General features: G+C 45.3%; 7 protein-coding genes across 7 annotated transcripts; 3 read left to right on the top strand and 4 right to left on the bottom strand.

Annotated features, from left to right (window-relative positions):
* Positions 1–916: 916 nt before the first annotated feature.
* On the bottom strand, positions 917–2082 carry PPE1 (carboxylesterase-mitochondrial 37S ribosomal protein YmS2). Its single transcript, XM_019132213.1, has 2 exons — positions 1996–2082; positions 917–1949 (listed from the first exon to the last, which is right to left on the bottom strand). Exons 1-2 carry the CDS (start codon positions 2076–2078, stop codon positions 977–979), a joined length of 1056 nt encoding a protein of 351 aa, XP_018982756.1. The 5' UTR covers positions 2079–2082; the 3' UTR covers positions 917–976.
* A 272-nt stretch (positions 2083–2354) lies between these two features.
* BABINDRAFT_163451 (uncharacterized protein) lies at positions 2355–5485 on the bottom strand. The gene is made up of 2 exons (XM_019129920.1): positions 5363–5485; positions 2355–4956 (listed from the first exon to the last, which is right to left on the bottom strand). Exons 1-2 carry the CDS (start codon positions 5459–5461, stop codon positions 2689–2691), a joined length of 2367 nt encoding a protein of 788 aa, XP_018982755.1. The 5' UTR covers positions 5462–5485; the 3' UTR covers positions 2355–2688.
* A 2593-nt stretch (positions 5486–8078) lies between these two features.
* Positions 8079–8947, top strand: BABINDRAFT_10074 (uncharacterized protein; the record flags this gene model as incomplete). Its single annotated transcript, XM_019126672.1, has 2 exons — positions 8079–8295; positions 8913–8947. 2 exons carry the CDS (start codon positions 8079–8081, stop codon positions 8945–8947), a joined length of 252 nt encoding a protein of 83 aa, XP_018982754.1.
* Positions 8948–11710: 2763 nt separating this feature from the next.
* BABINDRAFT_163450 (pepsin-like aspartic protease) lies at positions 11711–13318 on the bottom strand. The gene has a single exon (XM_019129919.1). The coding sequence runs from the start codon at positions 13233–13235 to the stop codon at positions 11763–11765; it is 1473 nt and encodes a 490-aa protein (XP_018982753.1). The 5' UTR covers positions 13236–13318; the 3' UTR covers positions 11711–11762.
* A 299-nt stretch (positions 13319–13617) lies between these two features.
* On the top strand, positions 13618–15089 carry BABINDRAFT_15427 (uncharacterized protein; the record flags this gene model as incomplete). The annotated part of the gene is made up of 4 exons (XM_019127263.1): positions 13618–13624; positions 14242–14361; positions 14409–14474; positions 14524–15089. 4 exons carry the CDS (start codon positions 13618–13620, stop codon positions 15087–15089), a joined length of 759 nt encoding a protein of 252 aa, XP_018982752.1.
* A 953-nt stretch (positions 15090–16042) lies between these two features.
* BABINDRAFT_163449 (uncharacterized protein) lies at positions 16043–18647 on the bottom strand. Its single transcript, XM_019129918.1, has one exon. It carries the CDS (start codon positions 18491–18493, stop codon positions 16166–16168), a length of 2328 nt encoding a protein of 775 aa, XP_018982751.1. The 5' UTR covers positions 18494–18647; the 3' UTR covers positions 16043–16165.
* A 449-nt stretch (positions 18648–19096) lies between these two features.
* BABINDRAFT_10070 (uncharacterized protein) lies at positions 19097–19630 on the top strand (the record flags this gene model as incomplete). The annotated part of the gene is made up of 1 exon (XM_019126671.1): positions 19097–19630. The coding sequence occupies one exon, from the start codon at positions 19097–19099 to the stop codon at positions 19628–19630; it is 534 nt and encodes a 177-aa protein (XP_018982750.1).

The raw sequence follows: 19630 nt of genomic DNA, 5'->3' as shown, positions 1-19630 counted from the left end.
AATCATTAGAATAAGCCCGATATCTCACTGAACAGCATTATTCCGACGGTTAAATAAAGTAAATTAATGAATATATGCGGCTGGTCGCGGATTTACGACGGTATCGAATACTATATCCGAAACCTTGACTATTAACGCGCGGGGCACTAGAGCTTATCACACGAACGTGCGTAGGTGGGTTCTGCGCGGGGAGCTTGGTGAATTGAGACCTGTTTATGGGCCTTAAGGCTGGATCTGTTCACCGTTATTTGTGTATATCCGATAGCATAGGTAAACACATGGTTGTAAAGGGTAGGCCATATGTGCCACGGGTTGTATTTCTGAATCCTTTTCCCACTGCAGATTGGATTTTCCTGTTAATATAACAAGCACGTCATGGCTAAGAGTGTTGCTGCGCATGTCCAAGGTTTCGTGAGTGCTTTTCACAGACGGCTATTCGCAGTTCCGCACCCCCAAATTCCAGCTTAGTTACCGGAATATAATTGTACATGGAGCACTCCGGGGATTGAAGGTTTGCAGGATGTATTGTCCAGGCGCAGGAGACCGTGAGCAGCTAGGTGCATATAGGTACATCATAGCTTTAAGTTCAACCATGCACATAGATATCGAAACCACGGCGTATACATATTGTAAGTGTATATATTGTTGGGTGAATCCAGATATTATAGATTGAAAATATTTTGGCTGTACATTTTAGTCAACCCAGTCGTATATTATATATGTGAATTTTCCCTTTAAATCAAAATATATACTTTTTTTTAGCCATATAAAGAGTTGGACATAGATATATATCACGGTATATCCCTGCTCGGTATAAATACTAATTTAGATATTACAAATCAACAATAGCTTAGACATATTCGACGAAACACATGTTAGATTATCATATATATAATAAATCTTTGAAAATGACAATCCGCCTTGTTGTAATTCATTCAGTTGTAATTCATTCCACTAAAAACAAAATCCGGAGACCTCAAATAGAGTTGACCTTTCCCCAGAGCGCCTTTATTACCGGTCCTTTTTGGTCCATAAACCCCAACAAGTCATTGCGCTTGCTGAATTCCACCAACGTGATGGCAGTCTTGGACACACAGTCTTCCTGGATAAAGTGTCCCGAGTCCTGAAACACCACCAACTGATACTTACCCTGCATCTGCCCTATCATGAGCTCCTTGTCCAATTTATCCTGGCCGGCGAGGATCAAAAGCTTCGCCAGCGAGGGAGTCTGTGCAACAAACCGGGAGGACAACCCTTGGAACCAAGAGGACCAGTAGGGCTCCGTGTCTTCCAACCGGGTCCGCCAGCAGTACCCCTCCGAAGCGTCGCGAGACAATATGGCCGGCACAGATATCTGCGCCGACCGGAAATTGTGGAGGAGATTGGTCCGTAAGTGCCACTTTATTGCCATATCAAGTGATGCAAACTGCTTGGGCCTGGTCTTGAGGTACAGTGGCATGACCGAGAGGGATCGTATAGCCGTTTCTTCCACGATATCGAGCATGACCAAACCGGTAACCTTGAGCGGTGCGAGCCGGTTTGCGGAAACTGCATTGGTTAATATTGCTCCCCCCAAGGAGTGGCCCACGAGGAAGGTTGACGGATGGGCCGTATCGTTGAAGTGACGGCGGAAGAGTTCTTTTGTTACGAACGAAAAGTCTGCAACTAGACGGGCAAGCGAGTAGTCCAAGGACTCACCGCCGTGTGTAAGACCATGTCCACGCATGTCAAAGGCGAATACACCGCATTCAATCGGCGTTGAATCGTCTCTCCATCGCTCGCGAAGTTCCCTAGCTAAAAGGGCAAACGACATCGCGGAGGAGCCGGCCCCATGGTGGAAGACGTACAATGGCCCGTTACCCGATGGAGGCGTGTAGAAAGTTTGAAACCGGATGCGAGTCTGTGGATCTTCGTATACCTCATTTACCTGAAAGTAGGCTTCCTTTGCCCTGGCGTTGTTAGCACATATTCCCGATAAGGTGGAGGCGTACATACACGTCCGGGGTAGAGCTCGCGAGGCTTTCCGCACCCCTTCCGGGAGTCTCAACTTTGAATAGTTTTCGCTGGAACTCTGACATTGATGGATGGGGGAGTACTAACGTGACGAGCGAAGTGTTGTGTTCGAATGGAGTGGTGCCATTGGAAAAACACCATGTTTTCCGGCATGCATGTCTGATGCAAATGCGAGTTAAAATGCAAGTTACAGTATAATCAAAAGTCGGAAGCCAGAAAAACTTGGTATCAATTTTAAAGCACCCAACGACAGCTTGAGGATTTTTTTTAACGGACCACGGATTGTCTGGGATAGACAATGGACGTTAGGGGTGCTTTACAGAGAATGTCTAAGGAATCCTGTATATTGTTCGTATTTTCTAGCGAAGCATTTACGCCCATCGATCCAGCTGAATGGAACTAGACAGAGTCTCCCAGATCCAGCTCAATAAGCGAGAAATGCCCCAAACTAGACTACAAAACAGAACCAATATTTCCGCGTATTGATCCTATAGCAATTAGCTCGTCACGGCGATGACCCAGGACTTAATTTCTGGTATCAACACCCTTGGTTTCTAAACATTGCTACACTGGGCAGACCACCTGTTCCAACGCTCAGTCAGTCGTCCCAGAAACCCCACCCGGTCTTGTACTCTACCCCTTTCCTCCAACAAGAACACCGAAAAATACATTTCCCTAGTTACCGATATCAAACATAAACGCACCCTCGAATGCAGCCATGCCCAAGTCCCTCATATCCACAAAGAACAACTCGGCGGAGGTGTCGCTAGCCAGGTCGCCCGGGTATATAGGGTCCGGTACGGCAGTTACCACGGATTCCCCAGCCCCGGGCTTGCTATATTGCTGCTCAACCGAACTGTTAACGCGGCTCATGGTGGTATGGTAGATCTGGCCGTTGGTCAGATGGGTCGTTGAGTCCGCCATGGCGATCCAGTTCTGGAAGTCGAGGAGATCGTCAATGGTCTGGAGGTCGTTAGCACCCGCACTGTCAAACAACGAAGGAGGAACCTGAGCGTCGCTATCGCTTTTGTCTGGCCCATTTCTACTATCAACTGTTGTCACAGGCGCCGTTGCTACGGACTCTCCCGCAACAAACGCCTCAAGCATATCGCGCAAGATGTAGCTGTACCGTTTGGCGATGAGGTCCACCTCAGCCCAGGCCTGGAGCACCCTGATCGCAGAGCCCAACGTGGCACACAGTACCACGGGAAGGTCACACTTTGAGGCTTCGGCCGGCTCCAGCTTCCCACGCTGCTGCACGAGCAACACCATGCCTACCATCAACCCAGAGTGGAACACGTAGTTGAACAAGAGGCGCGGTTTGAGGGGCGGCACATTTTCCTCAAAGATGTACTCGGAGAGCTTGATGGTGAGGAGCGCGGCTTTCAACAGCGCCTCGTAGAACATCTCCATGACTTCAAATTGGCGCGAGCGGCGGTTCAAGCGGAGAAAGCCCAAATGCGCGAGGATGTGGAAGTTGCAGAATGGCCGGCTGAGCACCATGATGGCATGGAGATGGGTCAAATGGAGAAGATGAAGTGGGTGGCAGTCGGTGTAGTAGCCGCTGCGGTTCTCACGGAGGAGCGTACGGACCTGGAGGTCCGGCGGGAGGTGGATCGCCCAGAGCTTGAGTTCCACCGCGAGGAGCCGCGCGCGCCGCACGTCCACGCGTGGCGTCAGGTACACTTCGTACGTCACACGGCCGAGGATGCGGCACACGCGGAGAAGCTCGTGCTCACATCGCTCGCGAAACACGATCTTGCTGGCCTCGCTGGTGCCGAGCGCGGGCTCGCATTGCGCGGGTGGGATGTTGTTGTAGTCTGTCCACTGGTAGTCCTCGATCGTGAAGTTACGCCCCAAATGACTGGACACGAGGCGGTCGTGGATGTAGAGCGAGCGCCACAACTTGCGGCGATGGAGCGCGTAGCTCTTGTTCGCGAACGAGTCATTCACGGGTTGTTTGTCCATGCCGAGCGCCTGCGCGAAGCGGATGGCCGTCCCGAGGAAGACCCACGCGGTGCTGAGCTTACATACGCTCTGGTAGTACAAGTAGATGAGCGTATACGCCTCTACGAGCCACAAGTTGCCGTTTTCGACCGATTGGTGGATGAAGTGGATCCCGTTCTGGAAGAACTCCTCCGCGGGCACCATGTTGCCGGGGAAGTCGCGCGCGATGTTCGCGTATACCGCACCCACAGCGCACACCAAGTGGAGGAGACAGAGCTGGCGTGGCGTTGCGCTGATGGGGTCGCTGTAGATGCCCTCGATGAGTACATTCTTGAGGTAGGCCATGTCAAAGATGTGGTGAAGCTCGTTAACGCAGTCCTGGAAGCAGAGCACGAGGTGGTCCGTGAAGGCGCGGAGCGGTAACTGCAACGTGCGCTTACTGCTGAGCGCGTGCGGAAAGTCGTGCACGTGGATGCGCAGCGGGTCGTCCGTGTAGCGCGACGGACCCAATACCCGGAGATAGATTTTGCGCGTCTGCGACAAGAGCGAGAGCGTAGAACTCTCGCCCATGTAGCGGAAATTCCCGGCGGTGTCCGACACCATGCGCGAGATCGAGAGGTTATGCACAGATGCTGAGTGCGCATCGTTGTCGGCTTCAGTATCCCCGGAACCCGTGTGTGCAAAGAGTCCATTGTCAGAACAGGGTACGTGGTCATCTGGGTACTCTATCGGAAACGACAAGAGCGGTTGAAGACTCGCGGGTATGTACGACTTGGCGCGTGGTGGGTCGAATGAGGGTGCGGTTAAAACAGTTGCCACCTCCAGACGGAATGGATCGGGTGAGAGGGAGTGGAAGTGTGCAAAATTTTCGTTCAGCGACTGCACCGGTGTCGCCGAATGTGTCTTGAGCGACTTGAGTGACCGGCGGTCAATCTCACTGTATACACATTCCACGTCGCGCGAGGCGCACGTGTTACACGGAGCTCCTCCGTTACACTATAGGTTAGTATTGAAAGAAAAAGAGGAGAATGAAGGGATAATGAAGGGATAATGAAGGGATAATGGCATGTGGGGATGGATAGTTGGGCTATCTTTACAGTAAATTGTCTCTAAGCGTGGGTGAATATATAGATGCAGTTTTTTCCAGGAGTCTCGGGCCATGTTTTTTTTGTTGAATGGCTTGAAAAATGGATGGTTTAGGATAGCCTTTGGTCGACCTCACCTTCCAGGCTGGATCGATACTGGGTGTGATTACGCCTAGCATCAATCAGGTCAAACCCTCTTAGATATCCAGTACACCTCCATCTTGATGGGTCGCGGATTATTTTATCTGTCATCCACTCATCAGCTAATTCTCTCATTTGACGGTATCCGCTGTTCCTCCGTCATATTCGGTACGTACCTTTTGCTTACGCCTTTTGCACGAATCGCATGCCTGGGTAACCTTCTTTCGTCTATCCGGCGATACCATACGTCTGCGTCGTTTGGTTACCAAGTCCATGGTTGTGAGTTTAATATCTGCCGAGTGGTGGTGTTGCAGCGAGTTGTTTTGCATTTTAACCAAGGCAAATCATTGAGCGGATATATGCAGGCGGAGAAGGGGCGGGCTATATACAGGCTAACAGTTGGACTGCGCGTAGCTTATGCATGAAGCCTTGGAGCATTATGAGCGATATATTCAAACAGAACGAGTATGCTGTAACCAGTGCTTGCCACTCTAGAAGGGAGACCTGGTACTAATCTGGGATATTAAGTAATTATTTACGGTAGGTGAAGGCAATCTTGATGTCTTGGTGATCTGAAATTGCTAGCGCTGGTGCGAAAAAAACCGTCTACAGCCGTTGCCTGGATTGACCCGCATGACAACACGCAGCGTGAATAGGTAAGAACGGAGGTACCCTTCGTATGGCAAAGCACCCGTTCCATAAGAGATGGGATCGGTTTGCCGCATAACATACTGAAAGAGGAGGTTCAATACATGTCACTTAAATCCGCCACGTGATTGTTATAGGCTGCTTTGTATATAGAGAACCTAGATACACAGCAGAAGAGACAGAGGTACGGTGTACGCCGTTAACCGTGTCCGGAGCCCGGGATATGGCTTTTCGACTTTCTCTTAGCCCGTATCAGATATCGCTCAGACTGGGACCTGAATTTTTGAGTGTTAATGTATAATTCTGTGGAAATTAACGTATCCTTGCATTTCCAACAGACTGCCCCAAAAGTTGATTTGAAGGAAAACCAGCACTGGTTGTGCTTATGGCTTACTGAGGCATTTGCCGAAACGCCACAGACAGCCCCTTAAAAACTTTGTATTGCGCACGCCGTTCCAATCCAGGCTTTTATGTTCTCATAAAGATGTAGTGGGAACCGGTATATCAAGAGAGATTTTGTGCCCGATAGAAGTGCCTTTGTTCTGGTCATAACTGAAACACATATCCGGAATAGTGCCTAATGAAACCTTCTGTAAATGTGAGACAGGTCTATAGATTTGATTTAAAACCGTCAAACAATTTCGCCCCCTTGCGTATCGTTTCTCCCAAGTCGCACTTTTGTTTCATGGATATTCCCAGTTGGGAAAAACCAAAAATGTTGCTGCAGATCGATACCAGAGAGCTCAGCTAATTCGTCTAATCTAGGCAATAGCAATCAACTAGAAAGGCAACTTGTATGACACAAGAGACGAGACCTTTCAAAAATATTGTAAGCCACAGTTAACTGCATTACTTATAGAGATAATTGAACCGAAATTGGCATTGAAATTCCTTGGTTATGCACCTTGACTGACACGGCTTCAGGCACGTAGACGCGATAATTAAAATCAAGAGCTAATTTTTAGAATTTGTGGTCGTCTGATTCTCATACGAACATGAAACAACGATTTACACAATATATAGTTGAGTCTACATCCTTCTGGAATTATGTTTGAGACATCTAACAATGGAGCACTAAGCTTGAACAATAAACTACGCATCAAGGGCCCGCCTGACGCACACAGTACGCATATGCAGGGGTTATTACACTATGCGGGAAATTTGCTTTCCTTACAGAAAACAACGAACTTTTGACAAAAACTAACGCTCCATTGTCACATACGAGTTAGACTACAGCTGTTTTAGACAGTCAGCACAAGGGAACCGGTATATGATGTATCGCCAGGAAAGCCGTTTCATCTCCCTGATTAATCGTACCGCAACTAGCTCTATCACACCACCAAAACTCCAAATGCGTTGGTAAATTGCGATTTACAACAATGGACCGTGATAGCCGGTATTTAAATATGTGCATACTCCTCTAAGGGGTCATAAAATAGTATCATTCAATGACTTCATCTTCGGTTAAGCAGACCCTACTGGCGTAGCAATGTAAAACAGTTCTCTCTCCAAAACACCACTTGGTGCTTGAAAATTTAAAACGCGCAGACAATGAGGACCGCCTTCAATTATACTCGTCATAATGGAGCGATTATAAGCGTTCCTTGCTTATTGCCAAGACATTTTGACTTCATTGGATATCACCGTCCCGATCACTGTCAGGGCCATGCAAGCAATTACAACAGCTGGGTCTAGACTACCTATATAATAAGCTGGACTGGGCAACCCTCCACTTAGTTATTGTACGGTTCCCGCGCAATACATATTCAGCAAATTTTTTCAATTATCTCAATCATTTTCATTGGCCATAGGATGTACCGCAACCACGCCAAGAATTCCCATGTTCCACATTCCAAGGCAAGACATCCTAACGACCAGCTATACACGATACTTTTGTATGGTGAACTTAAATCTTTCTGTATAGAGTACTTGTAACCATGACGAGGCCTCGTTAAGGCCGAAAGTGAAATAAATGTAGCGGGATTTTTCGAGTGCATATACAGTTCTGGGCCCTGGCTCAGAGGGACAGGCTTATACGGTTTCACTCTACCAAGAGGCTAAGTTGCAGGTACATGCAGGGAAACAAAGAGTGAAATAGAAATTAGCTAAATTTGAACATTAGATATAACCAAGCAACTAACTATGATGAATTAAAGTGATTACAAAAAGTATATAAGGAAGAGTAGTCCCCCCGTAGAATCTCATATTTTTCTTACCTCAGTATTCAAAAAACAAATTCCAACAATGAAGTTCTCTGCTCTCGCTATTCTCACCGCCACTTTGGCCACCTCCGTTATTGCTGCTCCAGCTGCTGCCCCAGATGCCGTTGCCGTGCCAGAAGCTGCTCCAGTTGCTGTCTCTCAGCCAGCTCGCTTGTTCAATGCTATCAGCAAGTACTTCCGCAACGACTGTGACGACGACCACCACCACGACCACCACGACCACCACCACGGCCACCACGGTAGATTCTAAATTATCAACCAGTGACCAGTCTAAAAGAGTCACAGGTTGACGATGGAAATTCCTGTGGTTGAGTATTTTTCTAGTCTTTGATCATTTGTCTCCATCTGGACAGTTTGTGTATTTTCTTATGGATTTTACTTCAATTATAAAACCTTGTAGTATCTAACTATTGAGCTAACTTAGACTTGAGAAAGCTCTAGGAGTAGCTTATAAATGGGTTTTCTTATGGATTTACATTAAGAGTATCTAGTAACCAATGGGCCTGAACCTCGACGACCTGCACTTAGTAAATTATCTTTGGACTTTGACTCATGACGCATGCACCGCTGGTATAGTTTGGCATATGGGCAAAGATTACACAAGCCTCGTCTTAAAATAGGTTTTTCTCACGATTGATCGTTTTTAACTCGGTGCTGGGAAACTGTGCCGTTTTTTCTCATAAGATGGTACCGATTTTGATAGTTGGATCTCTCAGATGGCGAAAATATTTGTCGAAAGTGGATAAAATAAGTCCAATCCAATAACTAGATTTACACAAAACTTTTTATCGAAACCATATTTAGATAAGATCTTTTACTTTTACCTTAATTTCTATTTATATGAATCCCTCTTTAGCGCCTACCACTGTTACCACCAGAAGCGCACAGTAAGCCAACCATCGTATTTACATTTACTTATTCCCGTGGCAGATTCTTTAAACTACAATTAATAGTCGTACTGCTTAGTCAATGTGTCGGGGTACATATCCACATTAATTTTCTTTCTAGCGTGGGATGCAAAGACATTATCTTGGGCTATAATACAGTGTGAGGAAAATGTAGCTCAATAGGAGCTCTCAAGCTGCTCACGGTGGTTTAATACCGGTTATTTGTTTTGATAGCTCAGATTAAGACCTCACAGTTCAGATTCTCATAGTGATGCAGTTTGGTATCAATGAGGGGTTCCAGCTAGGCGGTTTCACAAAACGACGATTGTCTCCATACAGCACATTTGCCTTGTAACCAAAACATGAAACCCGAAACAGACGAGGATTTAAACCGTCAAGTGGTATTCCTACAGACTTGACGCAGTCTTTTAGAACTTAGCCAATTCACGGGATTTAATCGTGAGATCAAAAGGGTAGTTTTGATCATTGCTGAATTGGGTCCTTGGGAACATGAGACAATCCCAGTGATGAATTCGAGTCACAGACAGAGCAAGTTGTATTCCGGAGCGGAAAGCCTCCGGGGCTATCTCTGACATACTATGAAGAATCTTGGAGTTCATTTCTGTACTCCACCGCTAAGACTTCTGCCAAGCATTTGGATGGTGCGAAATATATTCTGTATAACCTACCGGGGTGGTGACGGGTATGCTTTGCGTTAAAGGCGTTTACACATCGTGTGTCGTTGACATCCTTCAGGTCACCTAAACCTTTCCCTTTACCTGGAGGGGAGTGAGGGTCATTTGGTATACGAGGACCTCCACACCCTCCTCTTGCATATACATTTAATACACAAGCAATCGATGATATTCTCTCAGTCAGCTAATGTCTACTACCCACCAGATACATCACAATGAGTAGACAAGTAAATAGAGCAGTCATGGTATACAGAGACATCTAATAGCCGTAAGGATATATCAATAGGGCTAAATAATATATTTTTCTTAAACAGGAAAATTATATAGAAAGTTACACGCTTGTAAGATACGATAGTAGGTTCGTAGCAAGCGTATGTAGCTATCGGATTCAGCTTGTGTAGCGGTAGAGGCTATATGCAGGCATTTGTCTCAAGAGCGCAATCCAGAGCTTATCGGGGTCATAAAGGTTGCACACCTGCATAACCAAGACGCAGGTGGGCAATTTTCCTTAGTCGTTTAAGGGTCTTTCGAAAAGAGGGGGGCGACGGGACAATTTATCCTGCACGTTATGGACACTGGACTGACTATTGGAAAATATTTTAAAAAGATGAATGATAATGTTAATTCACGACCTATATACTCATCCCTTTGATCTCTTCAAAGGTGTACAAGAAGCGGGAAAGAATGTATTCTATATCTACGCAAATTTCCTAAACAGAGGGAGAATGTACAGCCTTCCGCCTGCCAAGAAAATTATAGTAGCCCACCCTGCGTCCCCTGACTAAGCCCGGCTTGGTTTCGCTGTAAGCAGAAGCCCCTTCAGCAAAGAGTCCCATAAGAGGCAAACTCCATACATCTACCCGGTCTTTCCTCGCCCAAAATCTCTCGCTAGTGACAGAGTATTATGGCTAACCGATAGAAAAGCCCCGGCACGCTCCGTTTGAATAACCACAAGTTTCATGAATTGAGGTCATGTTATTATTTAGCTTTTTCATTACAACATGTATATTTCTTGCTTTCTTTCAAGACGAGTATAAGGCAAAGGTATTCAAACTGAAACGAAGGTTGCGCCGAGTGAGATTACTGCTGAGAATAATATAAATACGGGTAAAATCTCCCTCTTGAAATCATTTCTTCATCTCTTTATTATCAAACAAATAACTCACAATGAGGTTTGAGCAGGGAAATCCCTGAAATAAAATCCAAACGTACTAAATACATAAAAGATTTAATCGTAATACTGACAATATGGCTCTGATCCTTTTTGAAACGAGGACAGTCGGAGTCACGGGACAGGTCCTCGCATTTTTTGGCATCCTAAGCTTGACACCAAAAGTTAGCTAAGCTCAAACGATAGCTGACTAAATCCAGTTAATTTCGCACATCAGCCATAATACATACCCAGGCATTCATTGTCGAATAAATATGACCCAGAGATTTTATAACGGTGCTAAGGTTTTCAAAATTATACCCAGATTTTTGCAGCCATACTTCGAGTCACGCCAATAAGAGTTGCAATTCATATACGTGCTCCAACTCTAAAATTCCCACTTATGTGTGCGGCGCTGAATATATCTCATTCAGCTTGTCTGCCGGGAAATGGTATTGGGTAAATTTGGCGAGATTAAAAGGAAATATTCACTCAACCTTCAATTAATTGTTCTTAGAGACTGTTATGTCGTACGAAAACGTTTCACTACATATAAACCAATGGCCGAATCTTAAGACAGTTGATGGAAAAATTCACATATGGCTAATCAGGAGAATTAATGCGTGTGTAGTAAATTGGCAATACTATAGCCGCCACCACGGCGAGTTTCCATCCATATATGAATATAGGGTGCCGGCTGCTCTTGGGAAAATACAAGAATATTCTCAATGGGGCTTGCCATATCAACAATGCCATTGCGTACTCCTTATATGTAATTATATGACACCTATAGACTTGGTTTAGGATATGCCCTAAGCGCCATTCATCTCAACCGTAGCTAATTACACGCGAAGTCCAACATCTTGGGTGTATACAACGATTATAAAAAAATATAGATGTAAGAATGTAGTATCTAAAGAGAAGGATGTCGAACATTAGAAGTTGAAGACAATAATAAAGGTTGACGTGAAGGTCTACAAGATCAGCAAAAGAGCAGAACCGAATACAGATCCCACAACGGCAAATACCCCAGGCTTGACAATATGGCCGGCACCACTGCCCTTCAGAGAAGAGGCCGCAGTAGTGGTGGAAACGCTGCCAGTGTTGGTGGCCATGGCAGTGTTAGAAGTGCCGGTAGAGGCACCGGAATTAGGGTCCGGAATGGTGGAAATCACCACAGCAATATCTTCGCTGTTGGAAGACTCGCCGAAGTTGGCGTTGGCCAAAGAAATCTTGTAGTCGTCCAAGTCGTACACCACGTAGGCGGCGTTCAAGAAACTGTCTCCGAGCACAATAAAATCGGATTCGACTATCCCGAAGGCGCAGGTACTACTGACAGAGCCGTCGAAGTCGGTCAAGCTATAAAAGAAATTGGAGGCTGGGACGGTAATGTTGACACCAGCGAAGGTGAAGGTGAAGCTCTTGTCGTTAAAGGCACCGCATTTGGCAGTGTAGGCTTGGACATCATTTTCGTACGACAAGCCCAAGGCGGAGACAGCCGCACTGACCACTGACGATGGAAGTTGGGTTAAACTGGTTCCAGAATCTAATAAAGCAACGGTAGAATTGGTCAGAAGGGTCTTGCCTTCGTAAGCGACAGAGTCGAGGGTGACTTGGGTCGTCCAAGGATTGGTGGTATAATTGGTGTACCGGTTGATGATTGGCAAGGTGACCAAGCTACCAATGTACTTGGAGTGGTCTACACCGCCAAACAACACAGATCCGTGGGGGGCATTCTGCAGGTTGAGGTACAACGAGTAGATATTCTTCTTGATGAATCCCTCGCTCTTCAATTTCATCGGAAAGTTTTCGTACATGTACGGCTCTACACCCACGAAGGCGGAGGAGTAGGTGGCTTCCAAGCTGGCAAAACCGATCCCAAGGACCCCCATGGTTGAGTTTGACTGGTTAGCGACCGCAAAAGACATGTTTTCAACGGTTAAGGACCCAATGGAAACCGTGTCGTAGCCCCAGCCACCGGATGCATACGTGTAATCCCCATACAGGATGTAAAAATCGGTGTTATTGCTCTTGAAAGAGGTCGACGAGGACTCGTCAAAAGTCCCGTAAATGCTGCAGTCGAAGTATCCGCCAGTGTTATGCCATTTCTTAAACTCACGCTTGGCAGTACCGCTGGCACAGATCGAGTCATCGCTACCCGTAACCCACAAATCGGACGAACCAGTATCCAATTGTACCCCCACTTTCTGGCCGTTGGACCCAATAGACAAGTTGGCCAAGTAGAAAGTATTTTCATTGATAAGCTGCACCGCCTGCACCCCATCAACTTCTCTCTTGGAAAAATGGGTAGACGCTCCAAACTCGGCAGAATCAGACGACGACCCTCTGTGGACGTTGAACTCCACCTTGAACACCCCTGGGGTGGCGGCCGTGCTGGCAGGAAACGCCAAGGCGATGGATAAAAGCACTGGATTGGATAACTTCATGATACAAGGATGATCTAATTACAAGAATAACTGAGAGGAAAAACCGGTTACAGTGAAGACCCAAGGTTTAAGCGAAGTAGAAAATACCAAAGCTTACTAGGATATTACGGCTGCTGAGCACTTTCCAGCAACCAGGCGGAGGCGGATAATGGGGCAGATGCACTCTTCTTTCCTGCATATAAAGCAAAAGGGCTTGTTTGTTGCTTCCATTGCATTAGGTTTCTAATTGGTGCCCGTTAGAGTGCCGGATACTTTTCCTGTTTAGGGAAAATTTGTGCGCATTGCGCGTGTTCCAGAGACACCCGGTGGAGATAAGCAAGTTGGAGAAGTACGGTGATTGGCAGAAAGGGAACTGATAGTCGGGTCAGGTTAGTAGCGTGCTATGACAAGTCTGGAGGTTATCGTGTCTGGGGGTAGATTTTTAAAGTACCGTGAAAGCTCAAACACGGACGTTATCAGAGTTGCCAATTCTCATCTGAACTATATCGGCGGTTGCATTATTATAGTTCATGGTAAAATGACGTATGCATTAGAGAATTCTCAGCTTTTAGCTATGAATTTTAGTGCGAATAATCCCGAAGACTAAATTCTCCGAACGATTCATCGTAGCAGCGTAGCTGGTGTGGTATATCTAGTAGATATCATTATCTAGGAGAGACTATTGTTGGTTACCTTATTTAAAAGATATATAATCAAGAGAGGGTATTCTTTTAAACCATATGGGTAACATCACATTACGGATTGCCTTAATTGGCGGAGTTATATCCGATTAAACTTAATTTCTGAGTTTTACTTCCCCGCAGTGTAAATCCTTACATGCGAGCTTTGACATGGCATCCGTGCGACAAGCCACGAAGCTTAATCTCGCCATTTCCTGCATAATCGGTAATCGCAAGCAAGCACATATACCCGTTAGACCTTGGACTGTATTTTTATACCCTTACTTTTCTATTCTTTTAGATTCATAACTCAATTTCTACACTAATTCCTGAACAAAAGACCACAGTCATCACCGGTGCCTCCTCTGGTATCGGGTACGCCGTCTCCATCGAAATGGCCAGGAAAGGCTACCAAGTCTATGCCTGTGTGAGAAGATTGGAGCCAATAGAGGAATTAAAGAAGTATGGTGTCAACACCTTCACCTGTGATGTTGCCGATTTGGAAAGCGTTAAGCTAAGGCTTACATCGAAAAGGAGACCAACGGCAGACTTGACATGTTGTTCAATAATGCCGACCAGTGTACGTATACAGCCCAGTTTCTTTGAAGTAAATTACTAACGTAACTTAGCGTGTACCTTCCCGGAGATAGACGTTACTGACGAACAAGCGTTGCAGTGTTTCCAGGTTAACGTTCTTGGCCCGGTTAGAATGACACGTGAGCTTTCTCCACTTTTGATTGAAGTTAAGGGTATCATCGTCTTTACTGGCTCCATTGCGGGTATTATGCCCTTCCCGTGGAGCTCCATTTACGGTTCTACCAAAGCTGCAATCCGTCAGTTTGCGGCTGTCTTGCACTTGGAGATGAAACCATTCGGTGTTAGGGTGCACAATGTGATTACCGGGGGTGTCAAGACGAATATCGCCGACACCAGACCTTTTCCAGAAACCTCTGTCTACGCCTGTCCTGAGCTTGACGTATCGCTTATTAAGAGAAGGCTGATGGCTGTCGACAATAATCCAATATCAGCCGAGGAATATGCCAAGAAGGTTGCTGACGACATTGAATCCAGCAGCAACAGACTCAACGTCTACAGGGGGACCATGGCTACTATTTTGCCAACCCTTATGGCGATAGTTCCAAGATTCATTATTGAAAGATTCTTTTCCAAGAAGTTCAAGTTGTTGCCACTCTGAGCCACCCTCCAGAGAAGGTCTTTCCAGAAGAAGGATTAGTATATGTCAATATCCTTAGTTTGTGGGTATGTACGTTACAGATAATACAGCACCGGAGCTCTCTGTAAGACTGTCCGAGTTTCTAACACACGGAGGGTCTACGGAAAATCTCTTAGCTAACTGATTTTGTCTGCCATGATCTATTAGATATACCACACAATGTGTAGTAAGCGTGTAGCTGTCACGTGGTAGGGATCAATATTCTATATAAGGAGGCCGATCCCTCCCTCCTTTATCCTATATACATTATATAGGTAACCAGTATTACTTATTACTATAAGTAGATATTCTACCCTTGAGGTAGAGATATACCACACAATGGGTAGATGACTGAATTAATAGAATATGAGTTATGGGATAGGACTAAAGAGAATAAAAAGTCTGTTTCAGAGACCACTTCATTAGGGTTCTTATGGTGTATATTCTATTATGAGCTAAATAGTGTATAGTACAACCCCTCATTATGTTTAGCAATGCAACCACAGTCAATATTTCAGTGATTTAATGGAGTGTAAGAAGATGCGTGACAATGCGGAAAACACATGGAGCATAACATGTGTAAAATGGCGGTATGAGCCTGGCTATCTCATTCGATGACCCAGGGCGTAACAACCTCGACTTCCTATGTTTAATATATATCGTGAATTTGGCCCATGAATAGTATTTATCCTTAGCTACCCTTTGGTATATATTGCCCTCACCAAGACAGCCCAAGTTGGAAAAACAAACCATCTTTTGGTTAACACCTTAGCATTAACAATTGCTACATCACAGTCTATGGGTTTATGATATAGTCAAATGTTGATTTCTGTTTCAAGTTTCCAATTAATCAGTACCGTTTACCATACTGGTGCGTAAAGCGGATACGTCTACGTGTAGTCAAGGGATTTCAATACGCATGCATCGATTGTCAGATAACTTCTCATTAAACGCCACATACTAAAAATGCTTCTCCTTACACCAATGCCTCACATTTGTTATTCATTATATCATAGTCGGCGCCAAAAAGAAAGGATCTGTCCTAAAACAATCCCAGCTCACCAAACTTCCAACCCTGGGTGTGCTAGCTCGAATTCTCTTTTCCACTTATAATCGCTGTCGAACATATTACCTCCGATTCTTAAATCTGTCAAGCTGGCTGGGAGTTCTAAGCATTTAACGGCCTCCTCGGACAAACTGTTCTTCTCTAGACCTAAGAATTTCAACTTTGACGGAAGTTTGGTTAACCCAGCGAGACTCGATAGGCCCTTCTTAGATTTATTGGAACCCCCTAACGTGTTGCTATTCGCTGGGACACAAATAAACGGAATGTCACACTTTTGGTCCGCCAATCTCAAGCTTTCAAGCGATTCGGGCAACTGCAACTCGTTAATAGCACTAATTGCGTTATTTGACAAGTTCAATTCCTTCAATTTTGGAGGAAGCTGTATGGCATCGATTGAGGTAATCTTGTTATCATGAAGATCCAACTTAATTAAACTGTTCGGAAAATGGACATTGGCCAAACTAGATATTTGAGTTCTCTGGAGGCACAATTCTTCCAAGAGTGGCGGGAACTCAACATTTTCCAACGAAGTTAACTTGTTACCATATGCACGTATGATAGTTAGCCCTGTAGGAAACAGGATCCCCGACAAGGTGTTTACTTCTGTAGAGTAAATACTCAAGGAAGCGAGACTTTGTGGGAGGGGAGAGAAGTCACGGAGCGTGGTAATGGTTTCCCCACCTAAACTAAAATCTAGGAGTTTCAAATCTTGGTGGTCTGCATTAGAGAATTGGATCCGTAGAAGAGGATTGGACGAAATTTTAAACTTGATGCAATTCACCGGAAGGCGGAAGTTTACCAATTCTGTCAATTTATTACTCTCAAGGGACAAGGATTCAATGCTGTCAGGTAGTTTCTTTGAGAACAGTTCAAGATTAGTGGAGCTCAAGTTTAAATGGGTCAATTTCTGTGGAAGACTGAGCCCGTCGACTGATACCAAATTATTTTGTCTCAAATCTAAAGAACTCAATGTGGGTGGAAGATTGAGTTCTTTGACTGTCCTCATATTTGTGCCTCCGAGCTTCAAATCTTTCAATCTCGAAGGGAAGACAAGGTTCCCTGGTGAGTAAAGGGTAAATAGATGATCGGTATATTCAAGATCAAGTGTCTGGAGGCTCTCGGGGAACTTGATTTGGAGTGACCTGAAAGTGTCTTCACCTTCATTTGTTTCATTTAAACGACTAAGGGAATTTTCATGGAGGTTGAGGATTTCTAAAGACCCCGGTGATGAGTTGACAAAATTTAGTGATGATAACCGTGTGTGCGTAATTAGTAAGGAAACCAAACTCGAAGTAAACTTGATAATGTTGATCTCGGAAGATGGAAGATCTGTCTTGTCTAGGATCAACTCTTTAAGGGAATTCGGAAATGTGTCCACACGAAACTTCTTTAAAGGACAATTGCTGATAAACAACTTCTGCAACCCCAGAGGTAAGTTCCGTTGTTCAAAGCTAGTAATTTTAAGATTATAGAGTCCCAAGTTCTCCAACAGCGAGGGAAATTCAATTTGCTCGTTTGTTTCTGGCATGCCGCACATAACTCTTAATTCCAAAAATTTCAAATTGGGCAAATTTAACTTGTTGAACGCCTCGACAGAAAAGCTCCAGATATACGATAGTTTCAATCTCTGTAAAGTTGAAGGGAGGTCCGCATACGTTGAAATTGATCCCCAGGGAATCTCCGAAACAAATTCTCGGAGCTTTGGTGGAAAAATAATCGTTGGGCCACTATCATCATCCAGGTACCTATATCGAGAGTTCTCTAGAAAGGCAAGCCTGCGTAATTTGGAGGGTAAAGGTGGAATTTCTGGGTTAATATAAGGGTATGAAACGGATATTTCTCGGATGCACTTTTGCACCAGGGGCGAAGGTGGCAACCAGTTCCAGTTGAATGTTGCATAAAAATCCTGATGTCCGCCGAACCGTAGAATGACATTAGTGACGACCGCAGAAGCTTTGGTGAACACTTTTTCGTGGAGGAATGTAAAATAATCGAAACTTGCGGATACGTCTATTAAAAGCTTCCCAATGTGAAGCTGGTCAAACGTATCGCTGTTGACTAGCGCTTCAAATTCAGAATGCTTCATATAGAGGACCTCGTCACCAATATGAGAGAATCCATCTTCGTATGGTGGGTCATCAAATTCCCAAAACTCCAATGTAATGCTCGAGTAGTAGCGTCTCCGCGCTACCGAGGCGATACTGGCATTTTCTGATTTCATCACTTCGGCGACTGCTGGAAGCGGTAGGTAGGAAATAATATTCTCGACAATTTCCAACGGAAGGATACCACCAAATAGAGGAATTTCGTGCGTATCCATGTTGGTGAGAGTAGCGAAGGAGGTGTGGGGTCAACAAGTTTGTACAGCGTGGTGTAGATACTCTGAGTCTTATAGAATCTGGTTAGTGGGGTCTGCGAGGGATTTGGCTAGCTGGTTTGAGGGATTTAGTCAGAGTGAAGCTGATGCGATGGACGCAACACAGGCAATGGGGTTTGTCAGGGCTCTGGTCCATCAGTGCGAGGAGTTTGCTCGCCGTGCATTTCGTATCACATTAACGTATCCAAACAAACCAGATAGCCCTGCATTCCCAAGATCACGTGGTGGGTGGCAAAATCCTGACTCATCTAATGATATCGGTAGCTGTAATACTACTCCACATGGATGCTTGGTATTTAATATGAATAGCACAATATTGGTTGATATACGCTGAGTACAGTAGTCTCGAGGTAGACTACAGGGTAGGGATGCATAGTAAGCTGCATAGTGTGTTGCATAGTAGGGATGCATAGTAAGCTGCATAGTAAGCTACATAGTATGTTGCATAGTAAGTGGTAGTGGCCATATATAGGCACTGGCCTCAATCATTCAAGCTAGAGAAGAGGAAACAGGATTGCATAAGGTAAGGAAAGTAGATTAGAATGAATGGTGTCATGCAAAGTAATTATAAGAGCAGATGAAGTAATATCGGTGGAGATAGGCTGGGTGAAGCTGGCCAACTTGGACAGCGATGACGGTAGCATTGGATACGGTGAAGATGTCTTGGATGACTGTATCGCCTGTATTCAGTGTATCTGCCAGTGTTACGTGCAGAACCTCGACTGGAACGCCCTCAGTGACTCTTACGCCAAGCTCGCTAAATACGCTCCGCCAATTATCACCAAGTCCTCTGTCAGTGACATTGGTACGCAATTGGTTTCCTGGGGTAACTCGGCCAAGTCTAACAAGAAGTTGTCTGCCTCCAGCTTGCAAACCCTCATGAAGAGTACTAACCAGCTCCAGATTCTTACCCAGGGCTCTGTTCCTACTTGGTCTATTGGTATGAAGTACAGCAGTGCTGGCTTTGGTAAGATCTTGGTTAACTACGGTAACATTTGCCACCTGGGTAAGGTTTCGGCCACCAATGTTGCTGCTATCAACGGTGTTTTGCAACAGATTAACTCTGCCAAGATCTTTTAA

This window comes from Babjeviella inositovora, assembly GCF_001661335.1.
Source record: "Babjeviella inositovora NRRL Y-12698 unplaced genomic scaffold BABINscaffold_15, whole genome shotgun sequence".
NCBI lineage: Eukaryota > Fungi > Ascomycota > Pichiomycetes > Serinales > Babjeviella > Babjeviella inositovora.
This window is presented reverse-complemented; position numbering and strand designations above follow the sequence as displayed.